A 12,006-nucleotide genomic window follows, 5' to 3' on the forward strand; every position below is an offset into this window, starting at 1 on the left:
ACGCCTGCTTACTTAACACAATGCATAAAAATGTACATGTCATGAAGTGTATAACAGAACAAATTTAAAAAAGGGGTGAGAAACCAATATAGCATCTCTAAAAATAACATTGCAATACTCAGCTATATCAATTTTTTTTGCACAGCTCTAGATTGCACATTGCACCATTTTCATGCAGTAAAAGAATTCATCATCAAGAATTCCTCTGCAGCCTTGTACTGTGGGGCTATATTACCACTGTCATCATCAAGATAGAAAGGCTTCAACACAGGATGAAGATGATCATCCAAATGGATTTGTATCTCCTGCTGTTTACCTAATTCTCTAAGAGGCTGAGTGGACATGCCAGGAAAACACACCCTGCTTGCTTTCAACTTTTACCTCACTTAATCAGATGCCTTTGTTTTGGCAACTACCTATAGCTAGCTGGTGTACACTTATACTCCCAGCACTCTAAAAGGGGATCTCTATCTCATATTGGAAAATAACCTAAGATTCCCAATAGTCATTATTGATTGAAGTGACGGCAAGTGCTCTCAGGGTTTCCAGACAGACTCATTTGCACAGGAGGGGGATGGGAGAGGTAATCAATACTCTATTACAGAGTCAGATTCAACACCTGGGCTTGCCCTGGTGGTATTAAACTACTTATCAAGTGAAGGACAGATTTATCTCTGTTAACAAGGTTTTTTGATGCAGGGAAGGTTGTTTGTAGGCCCACTAAATGCAGTCCGGTGGTTTCCTTTGCATGCCTAATATGACAAGGCAGACATATGTACCTTTGACATATTCTAAGTGCAGTCAGGAAGCACTAAATCAAGCTCTTAGTGAAAATTTTACCCTGCATAGCACAAAATGCATGACCATATTTCCTGTGACTTCCAAAGACTGGAAAAAGGCAGCATGATTTGGACATACGACAGCAAAAAGCTAAAAATGTTGCCGTGAAATTGGGAAAGGAAGGCTTGCATTGCATAGGTTTGATTCTGTTTGTTTACATGGGATTTTCTTACCAGGATGTGGTCGGGTGAAGGGGCCATCTTTGGCTTGGGTCACTCCAAAGCAGAGGAACACTAGGATGCTGGCCACAATCCCTCTGCAGGAGCAAACAGGCAAAAATATATAAATACATTCAAGTACAATTGATACTTTATTTCAAAAACAGTAAACCATTTCCATTCATGACATTATTTACACAAAAGGACTTCGATTTGGATTTTGAATTAAATGTCTTAAGGCCCCGGACCTTTGCTAACAAAAACTTTGTTACTATGTATCTGAAAACTCCAAACACTCTTGTGAATGCATTTTTGTGGACTGAAATCACTTCCAGACTTCAAAAACACTTTTCTGATTAAGGTGAAACGTGTTGGCCTGCCACAGCCATACTGTGTTTTTGTTTCAACAGGCAACAGACATTTAGAAAAATACAGGTAGCAGGTGATTACATCAACAATCTGATGTGTCTATCATTAGCTAAGTAATCCAATCAGACAAATGAATCATGTGACACAGTATGAGAGCACCAAAGCCAAACATTAGCAACTGTAATGGTGAAACTGATAAAGCATGCTGACCAGTATATTGCTGGCTTGTAAGCATATTGGTACAAAATTCTTGCTGTTTTGTGTTTCTTTTTTTTTTCTTTTTAATTCTGCACTTTTCACTGTCAGCATCATCTAAGCTACACCTGTAGTTCTTTCTCAAGACCCTGATTGCTCTGGCCATTTTGTGGCTTAAAGTGACACTACAGCTGGGGTACAACCAGGTGGTTTCACCAAGTCAAGCAAAATGAAGTCACAAGATCAGCGAGCTGTGCCACTTTAAAAATGTGTGACAAAATAACATCATAAATGAAGTATTATGGCGCTAATGAGATGCCCTGGCCATTAAATTGTATTCTCCAGATATAATTAACCCTCTGATGCATGAATTATGAAAGCCTGAGTCAAGATTTTGTGTTTTTACTCTTCTTAGGGCATGAACATTTTTGTGAGTCTCCATACTTCTTTAAGGATCCAGCACTGGTATTACCATGTCATGATACTAGTATTAATATGTTTTCAGCAACAAGAACTGACAGTCTCTGCATAAACCTCGATGGAGGGGAGCAGCAGAGAGCATTCTAACAGCTGATATGCAATTCCACCATAGAAACCATTGCATTTAGGAGAAAATGACTTTTAAACAGCTGTCCACTGTAGTGACCGCTATGCACCAGAGGGGTTTGTTTGTTTGGCACAGATGCCAGCAAAGATTACATCATCATCAGTTTTTTAGAAAAAGATAATTAAAAAGATAATTAAAATGCAAAAATTTTTTATCCCCAATAAAATAGGGAATCACATTGCTATTGCAATATCTGTCCAAGTAATTGCAACATGATTTTTACCATACCTTTCAACCCTACGGAGCACCAAAACTCAGCACTTTATTTACTATGAAATAAAACTGGACGCTTATCTCAAAAGCTTTCTTTAGGCTGTTCCTTATTCCCGATTCCTTCTTTCTCACTGAAAGACTGATCTGAACCTGCTGCTGTCAGGACATGATGCCACTTATCTGTGTTGTGTGCAGATCAGAAAAATGTAAGGCAGGGGATAAGACAAAGATGTTACTCTGGACTTAAGAGTGAAGAGGCGAGGATAGAGCCACTGCCTGCCAAGATGTGTAGAGTGTGTGTACACGAGAATAAGTGTACATGACGCAGTGTGTGTTGAAATTGAGGAAAAACATGTCAGCAAGAATGCATGTGTGGGGGAAAATGGAGTAACTGATGGAGTTAGTGTGAAGAAGGAGGAAAGTGTGAGCAAGTGAGGATATTAAAGAGCAAAGGGATTGAGCAAGAAAGATTGAGTTTATATAAAGAAGTGGCGTGAACTCAGTTGCCAGGAAGAAGCTCCTTATCTTTATCCCGATGAACAAGACCGCACTGACAGCGACAAATCCTGTTAAGAGCGGTCCCACAATCCCTCTGTCTGCACAATCTCAAACAAATACAAACACGCATACACAGAATATTCACACAAACACCAATTATGCAGGTATGTTGTGTTACTCCAAACACCTCCCACAGACATTCAATACACCTCTAGGCCTTTAAATCTTCCACTGCAAAAATGCAAAGACAAAAGAAAAAAAACCATCAAAATGTGTCATCGTCACAAGCCTTGAATTAAGGAACTCTCTTTCCAGTCAAATTCTGCTTGACTGAAAGCTATGCAGACTCCATGCTGCCATGCTCTTCCATGGCTTGGCACACAACCTCCAAGGACTCATTCAGGTTGAATCATGGGTCCAGAGAACAGAGCGGAGCTCAGTGCTGAGAGGGCTGCCGCCAAACCAGCCTCAATCAGTTCACAAGCATCAGTGAAGTCAACAAACACTGGCAATAGGCTGGGTCAGCTGTGAAGTGATCAGCCTCTTCAAGCCTGCCAGTTCAATTGGTGTTTTCATTATTGTAAATGCACGCTGCTTTGGTCATCCCCGCAGGACTTCAATTTAAATTCTACTGGAAATCCCAAAGTTTTTAAAGATACCAAATATGTCCTGGTGAATTACAAGGAAATGTGTATAAAATGATGTCATCTAGATATTGTCTATCTGATGTCTTGGATTTGAATATTTCTCACTCAACAGGAGTGTGATGTAGCCTCAATGAAGCACTGCAACCAGTAGATACAGAATATGTATGATGTTGTCATACAATATGTCAAAAAAACGGACTTTGATGCCTTAAGGCATCAAATACTCTTGCTTTGTTTCTTCCGTCTTCTAAGCGAAACATAAAATAAGCTGGGCAAAATCTTGAAACAGAATCATTTGATGCCCAAGTATTTTGCAACTTTATTTTTGCAGCAGTTTAAAAGAAACATGGCTTTATAGTTTTAAAGCGCAACGTTACGCTACCATGTGGCCTTGAATAGGTGCCAGCTGGGTAGACTGTGAGGGCCAAAGAAGAAGGAAGTGATTCATCTCCAAGCCACAAGACAGTTTTGTGTCTCATCCATGCTCACGTAGCTGAGTGGCTTTATGCCAAATTGTGTAAAAGGTGAGATGTTAATCTTTGTGCTTACCAGCTGTTTTTGTTGTATAATCTCAACTGAACCTGAATGGCAATTTCTCCTGAGAAAAAGTATTGCTGACTCTCTGTTAGTTATGCAAAAATAGATAAAAGTTTCCCTTGTTGGTACATAAAAGTCAGAGCACTAACAGTGTGTTACTGTGTTACTGAGGACAAAGTGGTTGTTAGTGCCTATGTCACTGGGGGCTGTGTGGTTTGAGCAAATTTACCACATATTGATAGGAATCACCATTTGTACCCAACTTGACTCACAACTCAAACTTAAATTTTCTGAACTCTAGCCTGGCCAAAACAGCGATTAAATCAACCCAATGTCATCAAATCCAGTCGGGCCCTGCTGGGTTCTGGCTCTAAGCGTGAACCAGAAAGAGGGTGAGGTGATGAGCACTGCCTGCTGACCTCTTGGTGTTGTAGGCCGTGTCCTGGGGTGTCTCCTCCAACAGCGTAACGTAGACCAGGGCGCAGGTCAGAATGAACAACACTGTCACCGTATGCGCTCGCCTGCAGAGAGCCAGGGAGGGAGAGGTGGAAGTAGTGAGGAGAATGGGAGTGAATGACAGGGGACAGAGAGGAAAAGATGGGTGAAGAGAGTGAGATTACTGACATTTGTAGAAATACACACAAGAATAATAAATCTACAGGCCACTGGGGGAAAAGGACATCTGCTGATGCAATTCAATGTCACCATGGGACAAAGCAGGAGGAAAGAGTAACATTAGTGCACTACACTTAACACTGAGAGCACACTGTTGATTTTTAGATAGAGATTGTCCTAATGTTTAGACATGCTTTGCCTTTATCAAAAATATGTTTAAGCAAATATAAGTAAAGATAGAAGGGGTCGACTTAGATAACACAAAACTCAAACCGTTCCAGTGCATCAGCAATAGTAGTAATAAAAATAGTTTACAAACAGGAAAACAGCATATTAATAATTTCAATTTAGGAATGTGATGGAAAATGTACAAATGAAAATTAAGGGAAAAGTATGAACTGCAGCATTGTTAGGTGGTCAACAGCAGCAGAACTTAATGAAACAAAGAAATGAATGACTTGTAGAGTTATTGAGTCACTGAACCCATATCTGTTTCAGGTAAAATTAAGATTAAAAAGTGAAAACAGCTTGTGTACACGTTTTCTGGTGGAATGTCAAAAATCGACCTGTGAGGCAGATTTCATGCAGGATATTTCTGGCCTATTAAATTTGAAACATATGCCATGTTGCTGACACTTTTATTCAAAGTGCCTCACAGCTTAGATTTTTTTTGCATGTATCCACAGCAGGAAACAAACCCTCTCACTGAGCTGTACAAATAGCTCCAAAGGTAAGATTAAGTTTAATGATCCCAGAAGAGAAAGCAATTCTTTCTACAGGGTTTATAATGGAGAGCAAAACAAGCAATAAAGAATTTTAATGAACATTGAGGATGGCACCTCTATTATGTGAGCCATGTTTAACATCGCTCCACAATAATGAAATTAGAAATCTGTAGTTTATTGTAGATTTACAAATTTAAGGATGTCACCAATCATCCAGAGCCCCAGAGGCAAATTGATCACCTAAAGGGAAATTTCTTTTACACTTAAGGATTTGAAAGTGAGTTTTAAGTGTGTAAGTCTTCCGAATGTGTTCCAGTTACTCAAATGACAGTTTTTATTAATTTAATTAGTCCTGATGGTTTGAGAAACACAGGTGGATAAGTGGATATGTTAAGACAAATGAATCAAATCTATTAACAGCACAGCCTCACTTATAATAGCCTTACTCGGTGCTGAGGTCTGTCCTAAACCTCTATTCACACATTTGCTGCCCAGTAGAGCTTAAATGACCGGCAGAAAATTAAGTCAACTTTAATTTCAATAATTATCGAGTCAATATAATAAACAGCTGCTAGTTAGAGCTTTACATATACTAAGGTTTGCTGGCTTGTCTACATTTCACATAGGTACAAAATTAACACTTTTGGCTTTTGGGCTGCTGGACAGACAAAGTAAGCAATTTTAAAATACTGCTTCTGGTGCTGGTAACTTGTAATAGAAATCTGCCATTACTGTTAACATTTTAATTTTTTTAAAAAAATGATTATCTTATTAACTGAAAAAATAATCGAAATCCAAAAGGAATTGTTAGTTGCAGCCCCACTGCCTACTAAAGATGTCGCCTGAGCCGATGCGGAAACATCTCAGGCTACAGTAAACACATATGCATCAAATTCTCCTCTGAAACTATGGACAGACGTGTTGAACAGTAATGAGGCCATGATAAAAAAAAAAAAACAGCCAGTTTGCCTATGGCTTGTAACTCCCATATCAGGCAACAGCATTCACAATAACATATATAACAAACAACTCCACGGATTTTCAGTGAGAAGAAGGGAAAATAATAGAGTGTTTGTCCTGAAGAAATTTTCAAGGCCACAGGAGCTAAATAACGTTGCTGCCTTTGTATACTCTGGAATGGAGGCAGATAATGCATGTACACTTGTTTGACAGAGGAAAATAAAGTAACTAAGTAGATGTAGCCCTTGGTAGCCTATATGCTTTAGTAACAGCACCGTTCATAGGTTGCTCAATCTGCTTGTAAAGCTCTCAATCATTAAAACCCGGAGGAGAGCAGCAGCACAAGGCAACAGAGGGGGAAACAGACTAATGGGACTCTAAGCAGTGGGAGCTTCTAGAGAGAGCGCCTGTAGTGTTGGAGGATGGTTGTCACAATGCAACAATTTTACCTTCCAATGCTAAACGTGTCTGAGGACTCATGGCACCTTGTTAAAAAATATGGAGGGCAAAGACAGGAGCTACTGGGCACCTTACAAACCACAAAGCCAATCTTTCACCTGTCATATTTTATTCTTTATATATGGGCATTGTTCTAAAATGGGCGCTACCAGCACAAGTTTCAGTTTTGATATGTCATTAGTAACACAGAAGCTAAGATTCGTAAAGGTATTTGATATCATAAGTGTAGCAAGGGTGTAACACTGATATTTCATATCAGTACTTGGCGTTGAAGTATTGAGATCCCTGAAGAGGGAAAGCAAGGTTATCATAAGCATTTCCTCCCTGCTCCACCTACTTATCCAACCTGTTTGGCAGGAGTCACAGGGGACAGCCTGGCTCTTCTCTTGCTTGACAACTACGCAATACACACGGGGGAGGACAAACGCAGCAGAAAAACCACCCATTTGCAATAAGAGGCAGGCAACCTACCAGAAAATTCACCACTAAGATTAAAGGTGGGCATCCTGACAACCAGAGATGCACTTTGGTTCTCAGTGTGAAACAAGGGCTAAATAAATAAAGCAAACATACTCTCAAACAGCTGCTTTTTAAAAGTGAGTCCACAAAAGAGTCCACACAGTTCTTAACTGCAAAGGGATATCACTCGGGATTGACAAACCTGAGTCTTGGTGATGTTTCTCAATGAAAAGTAACAGGACCAATTCAGTGAATTCATATGACCATCAAAAGAATTTGCCTGGTCAAAGAGAACACCTAGATTTCAAAGGTTAGACTGTACAGATGGAGAGAGGATACCTATGCAGTGACCTTGGAAAGAATACTGTTAAGAGTAATAATGGCTACCTCTGTCTTGTCTGTGTTAAATTGGTGGACGTTGTTAGGTAATCTTATCTTGATGGAAATTAAACAACTGTGTAAAACTGTCAAGTGTTCACACTTTTCCGGACTACATGGTAGGTAAAGCTGTAAATTGTCTGCACAGCCATGCTAAGATATACCTTCACAGCTGCTGATAAGATGCCCTTGAGGAAACACATATAGAGCAAACACAACAAGGCCAAAAACAGACCCCTGGGGTCCCAACAAATTTAACTATTACATAAACTAGCCAAACATGTGACTCCACTGAAAAACAACATGCTGCACCGTGATTGTTGCATACTGTATATCTGGCTGGAGGAGAACCCAATTTCCATTAACCTAATTTGCACATCATTTCCATCAACTTAAATGAATGCATTTGCACATGCATTTGGAGAACTCATGACACTGAAATACAATGCATATAAACCTGTTAAGAGCACCATCTTTGTGGACTGTATTTCTAGCCCAGTCAAGGCGTCTTCTCTTTTTAGAAACCATTTTTTAATAAATTAGGGTTGAGGTGGTGCAACATGTTTAGACAGCAGAACAACATTGTTCTGCTGTCTAAAATCACTAGTACTGGTATCATTTTCAAAATGTTGATATTGACTTGTTACCTAAGTATCAATTCTTCTGAAATCCCTACCTATAGCCTAAAAATCTATCAGAATCACATTTAACAATTCATCATGATATTTGGATACAGCAAGGTCATACACACATTTTGAGGGCTGCTGGGCCATATTTCATACTTAGATGCATAGATTTAAAAAGAAAATGCTGCACTTCGTAAAGCCTCCCTCTTTGGTTCCAGTCTTGTGGAGTGAAAATGAAACCTGGATGTAAATAATGTAACACAATAATGAGAAATCCCCATTATGGCTCCTATCTTACAGGACTGGTCTCTTCTCTTGCCAAAGATATTGGATAGCCCAGCACAGAGTCGATCCTTCTACTGCCTACACAGAGACAAAGCAGTGCCAACCCACACCAACAACCACACACACATACACTTACTCATGCTTAAGTGCTGCTGGAGTGACAGGTTGAAGGGCCTTGCTAGCCACACATCAAAGGAGACTGAGGAAAAAATGTCACAACTCTAGCCTAGTCTCATGCCATCCACATGACAGCACCGGCAACCTAGCACATTTCAACACAGTGCATTTGTTGTGTGTCTTTGTCATTTAGAGCAAACACCCCCGATTCATGTTGCTCACCACACAGATGGAGTTTCTGTCTTGACTTAAAGCCTCTCTTGGAGCTCTTTCTGCTGAAGCTGCAGGCTGGAATATTAGCTATCAGCTTGTCAAGAACAAGCCCTGAGTGGGGATGTGCAACATAAAGCATCCGTGAAAGGCACGGCAAACATTGGCTGTGCACATTTAAAAGTGATGAGCTGTGAGGTGAGCTTGACAGATTTCTCAGATTGCAATTCCTTGCTATCATCAGACTTTTAGACAATTTCATCAGACTGTATTTCAGTTTGACTTGAGCTGGCTTATCAAATAAGTCACTCTTTAGGTGTCAAGATAAACTACAAGGTCACAGTAGCTGTGGTGACTGGTGGACAGATGGAGGATCCTGTCACTTCAGCCTGCCTTTCAGTTCACCTTGAAAACCTAAGCCCATCGTGCTGTCACCAAACACATTCCTCAGTCTACAGGAAAATGAATTTTAAGTACTGTGGTGTAGGGCATTGACAAACAAGATTATCACTGCTTTCTCTACACAATCACATTAGCATATTGATAATGAACAGGTACTGATATGCATAGCTGGAAAGCAAAGGCATTAACTCACCAGAAAAAGGTGTTGGTCCCGTCATCGAAGACCTCACACTCTGTGTTTCTCCGAGAAGAGAGGCTCTCCCTGGACATCTGCTTCATAGTCCTGGGTTTGGTCGGTGTGCCCTGCTCCTGACAGCTTGGGGACAAGGCGGGCTCCACTGAACCGTTATTGATCAGCTCCTCGGAGACTGCGGTGCTGGCACACTTGCCGGTGGCCATGGCCATGCCGCTTTTCTTTGACTCGGGCTTGGTCATGGCTTTACCGACTGCCTCAACAATATCCTGTGTGATCTGGTTATCCCTGGGCTCTCTTTCCCTGCACTGTCATCCGTGTCAGCCCCACCCGAGTGACTGCCAGTGCCTTGGGGTGATCAGAGGAAGCACATGTTAGAGGGGGAGAGCAGAGGAAAAAGCCTGGAAATTAACCACCGCCCAGCACGATAAACACACACACACACACACACACACACACACACACACACAGATAGATAGACATGTCACCTCAGCAGCACTGACACCGCCTACTTACTTCAACACGTTTCTGCAAAAGCAAGCTGCGCAAGATTGTCAAGTGTCGGCGGAGGTTTGGGCCAAACCCCGTGTGCAATCTGGCATCTCAATTGGCTTTCAGATGTGTGTTGGGTGGACTAAGTATCTGCACCACGAAGCCACCTTAATGTCAGGTTAGACAGCTTAGCTAACCGCGTTAGCTACTTGTAGCGGGCTATTTTCGTTCACTGACCTTGTTATCGCAGCAAAGTTAACTGACAAGCTTGATAAAGGTGAACTGATAAAAACAACCAATCCCGTATTTTACCATTTTGTCAGAAATGACCTTAGCTAACGAGGAATACCAATTCATGGTGGTGTGTAATTTTGTCGTTAAGTTAGCTAACATTACTTTACTTACCAGTGAAAATTATGAGGTTACTGCAGTCTGGGTGAGTTCACGTTCACTTGCAGCTGCTACATCTGTGACGACGGTTGTTATTAGCTGTGTAAGTTAAAGAAAAGCAATTCAGCGGTCAACTGTGTCACACACTCCTTGCAGACTACCTCTAGTGAAGGTACAGATTGACCCACCGCTTCAGAAATACGTCACGTGGGCATGGCGTCTTCACCAGCGTGAGACGCTCATCAGCGGCAACAACAACACATCCGGTGTTTATTTTTCAAAATTAAAGTCATGACAGCCGCCCTAAACAGCCTCGTGTTTTTTTTTTTTCTCGCTGTTTTATTGTGAAAGCGCAATCTTTAGCCCAGAAGTCGTGTTTCTGCAGTTTTGTTCTGGTCATTTAACTGTAGATGTAAGATTTAATATCGAATTTCTCACAATGGGCGACAAGTGAGAAAAATAAATCTAACTTTACCATGCATGCCGTAATTGTTGAAGTAGATTTGCATGTCGTCACTTCCGTGAGCGTGCCCTTCTGACGACAGCAGCCCCCCATAAACAAAGAAAATAGAATTAATTTCTACAGTAGTCTTCCTCATTACAAAGCACAAAATAAGCCAAAAAACTATTTAATGATTCGGTGATAATAACGTATTATGACAAACTAGCTGATTCCTTTGATATCACAGTCACTTTTTGCAGCAGCAAAAAAAAAAAAAAAAAAAAAAAAAAAAATAGTGGTTACAGTGGCCTAAAGTGCATGACATCTTCCAAACAAAAAGAGTCATCACTTAAGGCAAACTAGTCATGTCACTAGAAATCTAGATATTGCACAAAGAATATGGTAATATATTTAATTTAAGCTGAAAAACAAATGACCTCTTCTCTATCAGACAGGTTGTTTGAACTAATCAGTATGACATGACCCGAGGTGCAGCAAACTCAAAACATAAAGCTACAGCCACACTTTGATTTTTGCCAGCTGTAAACAACTGCCAGACTTGTCAAAAGCTTTTAAATAATTCTCTCCAACCAAGCACAGTCATGACTGGGCAGTTATGACCTTTGCCAGGAAACACCAAAGCCTCTGAAAGATCCATTAACAAGATTCTCCATAGGACACAAATTTCCAACTGGGAAAATCCCTCAACTATATTTGGCTGTTGCAATATGACCTTTATCTCTGTCTTGTGTGAGATCAAACCGGCCAAGGACCTAGGGATTGAAAGCACAGGTCACTTTACCATCATGCTAACAAGTTAAACTGTGACATAAGCGTGTGTGTGTGTGTGTGTGTGTCTGTTTTGAGGAGCCTGCTGTTGAGAGCAAAATTGCCACAGCCAAAGGCAACATTGTGTGCTGGCTGTATGAGACACATTGAGGGCCTGGAACCAAAACGGTCACTAGATAATAAACTAGGAGGACAGAGGTTTTATTATTCTAAGGGTAAATGAATGGCATGACCAGCCCAAGGCTTTAATTGCCTCTTGCCTCAGTTTTTAATGTTTGACTGGTATATAAAACTATTTGCATTTAAAAACAACCCCACTGGGATGCCTCAGTCGGCGTTCTTTTGAGCACCATTCTCATGAGAAATTCATGAACAGAAAATACTCTCTTAACATCGCTGT

General features: G+C 40.7%; 1 protein-coding gene across 1 annotated transcript in view; it reads right to left on the reverse strand.

Moving 5' to 3' along the window:
* The window catches only part of ptdss2 (phosphatidylserine synthase 2), a 31,091-nt gene extending 20,520 nt beyond the window's left edge, over positions 1-10,571 (reverse strand). The window contains exons 1-4 of the mRNA XM_030052988.1: positions 10,391-10,571; positions 9,494-9,841; positions 4,484-4,585; positions 1,014-1,096 (exon numbers count right to left, since the gene is read on the reverse strand). Of these exons, the coding sequence (XP_029908848.1) occupies positions 1,014-1,096; positions 4,484-4,585; positions 9,494-9,735 (427 nt within the window). The 5' untranslated portion in view covers positions 9,736-9,841; positions 10,391-10,571. The remainder of the gene's footprint in view (positions 1-1,013; positions 1,097-4,483; positions 4,586-9,493; positions 9,842-10,390) is intronic.
* Positions 10,572-12,006: the final 1,435 nt, after the last annotated feature.

Source organism: Myripristis murdjan, chromosome 6 (assembly GCF_902150065.1).
Source record: "Myripristis murdjan chromosome 6, fMyrMur1.1, whole genome shotgun sequence".
Classification (NCBI taxonomy): Eukaryota; Metazoa; Chordata; class Actinopteri; order Holocentriformes; family Holocentridae; genus Myripristis; species Myripristis murdjan.